We start from the raw sequence: 3,877 nt of genomic DNA, 5'->3' as shown, positions 1-3,877 counted from the left end.
CAGGAAGGGAGCAATTAAATTACACGCGCTCCTTCTTAGCCGAGGGCAATTATTATAATTACCAGAAAGTGCAATCAAAAATACAAACGCAGACAACAATATAACGTAGAAATAGGCAGAAAACGAAATATTCCTTCCTAGCAGCAAGTAATAATTCCAACAGCAGATCTATAAACAAGTATTACGCAGGACACTCACGTGCAGCCGTCTGTCTCTTCTGTTGACTAATCGCTTGACCCAAGTTATGACAGTGACCAAGCCGTTTAAATACATAGTTTAACAATACTGTGTTGTACTTTCCGCGTGAGCAATCCGGACGCATACACGGACAGTGTGGACGCAGACTACTTATATTTATACTACTTAAAGTGTACGCTGGTGGTCCGCTCCGCAGACGTGTTCCATACATGCGCAGTAGATCGGCTTGAACAGTAAACAAACATGTGAACAAACAAATGCTCAGAGTTATTGCACATCTGGCTGTCTTTATATTGTTTTATCGACGGTTTGTAGAAGTGCGGGTAGCGACGGATTTCTTTAGACAGCCTGCGCATGCGCAGTTGGTGCTTTTGTATTCTACTGACCGCTTATACTTGTCTGCATGGTCACAAAAACTGAGAGGCACGCGGATGTCCACATAGAGCCTCCGCGTACACCCTCCGATGGCGATTTTTACGTCATGCATATCATAGTGGACTCGCGCACGTGGAAAGTATAACACAGGCTTTACTCTCCTCCTCCGCCTCTTTCACTCCATGTCTCCGGTAGGGATGGGCGATACCACTTATTTTGTTAATTGCATATTGTAAGAATCATTTTTTTGTTAAATAAACAAAATCACTGATAAATAAAACACCTTCATAAACCTTCATATCGGTATTTTTGTATATCGTCAGTATCGATATAGCGATACTTCGGATCGATACGCCCATCTCTAGTCTCCGGGAGTTTCTCCGGCGGTTGAATCAGCGTCGCCCCGGGACTCACAAACCTCACTCCGGTCTCTTAATCACGCGCCACGCAAAAATATATTTAAGACATTGTAAAAAATTTTTAAAAAACACTTTGCACAACAGTACAACATGTAAGAAATGACACACACACACACACAGCTGTAGTGATTGTTGTTGTTATTAATGTCTCTGTTCTTGTGTTCAGGGGTCTGTTTTCTCACACTGGATCCAAACACAGCACACACTCAACTCAGTCTGTCTGAGGAGAACAGAAAAGTGACAGGTGTGTTTGAGAAACAGCCGTATCCTGAAAAAAAAAAAAACTAGTATGTGGAATTTTCAATTGCAAACACTGTAATGAGCACTTTAAGACAGACAGATCCAGTCCTGGATGTGATTAGTCAAAAAATATTTGAAGACAAGAAGATAGAGATGTTCAATTTATGCTTGAATACACTGATTAAGATAATAAACCTCAAAACAGAATCTGTAGGGAAGAGAGCAAAACGCACACACACACACACACACACACACACACAGCTGTAGTGATTGTTGTGTTATTAATGTCTCTGTTCTTGTGTTCAGATGGCTGTTTTCTCACACTGGATCCAAACACAGCACACACTCAACTCAGTCTGTCTGAGGAGAACAGAAAAGTGACAGGTGTGTTTGAGAAACAGCCGTATCCTGATCATCCAGACAGATTTGATGATGTCCCTCTGAAAGCCATGTATTACTTGATATGCAGATAATGTGTTTTATCTTCATCAGATTGCCGTCAGCTCACTTTGGATCCAAATACAGTGAATAAAAACCTGGTACTGTCTGAAGAGAACAGAGTGATTGAATACAATCGTGAAGAACAGCTGTATCCAGATCATCCAGACAGATTTGATGGTTTTCCTCAGGTGTTGTGTAGAGAGAGTGTGTGTGGACGCTGTTACTGGGAGGCTGAGTGGAGTGGAGATTATGTGTTTATATCAGTGTCATATAAGAGCATCAGCAGGAAGAGAGCGGGTGATGAGTGTGAGTTTGGATCTAATGATCAGTCCTGGAGTTTGATCTGCTCTCCCATCAGATACTCATTCTGGCACAATAAAAAACACAATGATCTCCCTGTGAAGCCCATCATCATCAGGAGAATAGGAGTGTTTGTGGATCAGAGTGCAGGAACCCTGTCCTTCTACAGCGTCTCCAGAAACACAATGAGCCTCATCCACAGAGTCCAGACCACATTCACTCAGCCGCTCTATCCTGGTTTTAGAGTTTATTATGAATCATCAGTGAAACTGTGTTGATGAATCAGAGACTGACGAGAGATTCTACCCATAATGCTCTGAGCAGCATGATAAATCAGTAACAGTGAGATGTTATAGAGTCTCTTCATGACATTAATACTGCAGCTGAACTTCTGTCACTGAACAATAAATTACATTTGAAAATATATTCAAATAGAAAAGTTATTTTAAATAGCCTAGTAAAATTATTTCAAAATTTGACTGTTTTGCTGTACTTTGGATCAGATAAATGCAGAATTAGTGAAAAGAAAAGACTTCTTTAAAAAACATTAAAAATCTTACTGTTCAAAAACTATGGTTAATGTCTTCATGTTTCCAAACGTTTCTGTTTTTCTGTGAAAACAACTGTTTTCATACAGCGATAGCTGGACGCTTCTGTCCATTTCCTCGTACGACTTTCTGCGCGCGAGCGCCTCCGGCTTCGAGTATGAATGAAACATTCACTGCACAGTGTTCAGCGCTCCGCGATGTTCATCTCGTCGATTCTGGATCTGAATAAAACATCAGATCATGCACAGACTATCCTGTCTCTTTGAATTTAAATATATATTTATTCACACCGGCTCTTGAAAACCTCTATGCGAACACACTTGCCCGAAAAAGTGCGGGGGACGAATTTACGTGATATTAAAAGTGGGGGGGACACGTCCCTCGCATCCCCCGCGTAATCTACACCCCTGGGTGTAGGGCAATAGCACATACAGTTTGTACAGTATAAAAACCATTACGCCTATGGGATGTCCCTACTTTTCACAAAAACAAACCTGTGTGTGTGTGAGACTCTGTGTGTGTGTGTGTGTGTGTGTGTGTGTGTGTGAGACTGTGTGTATGTGTGTGTTTATCTACATTTGTGTTTTTGTTGTAGTGTCACATCAATAATTTGTATTATTACTATCAAAATGTTCTTTCAATTGAAAAGATCTTCATGAATCATGTTTGTGAAAAGTACGTCATTCATTTTTCTCTGTTTTTGTGCATAAATAATAAAACACGAGAAATGAACTTGAGATCAGAATTGAATTTATGTTTGTATTATGAATATAATTGATTCCTCACAAGACTGACATGAGCTTCAGGAGAGTTTCTTACATTATTAAATAAAACAATAATCATAGCATTTAATAAAATATATTGTAACTACAGAAAAGCTGTATTAAATTATTATGGGATCTCTTGTGTGATTTTATTTACAGTTTTTTCTAAAATATGTAAAAATGTGATAAAATATGTATAATCTGCTGATTTGATAATAATAGCAACCACAATATGATTGTTTAATTATTCGAATTATAACAATAAAGAAATGTTATGATTACAATAATGCTATTGTACTCTTAAATAAAAAGTATGTATGCATGTATTATTATTATTAATAATAATAATTATAATAATAAATATTAATGTAATTTAATTTTGTATTTTATTTTATACCAGTAAAAAAAAAAAACTCTTATTGCAATAATTATTTTGCACTCAAAAGTCACTATTCACTATTTAATAATAAAATAAAATGATTATTTTGGCTATTACTATCATTTAAATTATAACAAATATTATAGGAAATAAAGATGTTATGATAATAATGTGTGTGTGTGTGTGTGTGTGTGTGTGTGTGTGTGTGTGAGA

General features: G+C 37.5%; 1 protein-coding gene across 1 annotated transcript in view; it reads left to right on the top strand.

The window, feature by feature from the left end:
- LOC107698614 (stonustoxin subunit beta-like) overlaps window positions 1-2,368 on the top strand; it is a 28,237-nt gene extending 25,869 nt beyond the window's left edge. Inside the window, exons 7-8 of the mRNA XM_016499667.1 lie at window positions 1,539-1,678; window positions 1,862-2,368. Coding sequence (XP_016355153.1) covers window positions 1,539-1,678; window positions 1,862-2,251 — 530 coding nt within the window. The 3' untranslated portion in view covers window positions 2,252-2,368. The remainder of the gene's footprint in view (window positions 1-1,538; window positions 1,679-1,861) is intronic.
- The last annotated feature ends 1,509 nt before the right edge of the window (window positions 2,369-3,877 follow it).

This window comes from Sinocyclocheilus anshuiensis, unplaced genomic scaffold (assembly GCF_001515605.1).
Source record: "Sinocyclocheilus anshuiensis isolate Anshui unplaced genomic scaffold, SAMN03320099.WGS_v1.1 scaffold254, whole genome shotgun sequence".
Taxonomy (NCBI): domain Eukaryota; kingdom Metazoa; phylum Chordata; class Actinopteri; order Cypriniformes; family Cyprinidae; genus Sinocyclocheilus; species Sinocyclocheilus anshuiensis.
This window is presented reverse-complemented; position numbering and strand designations above follow the sequence as displayed.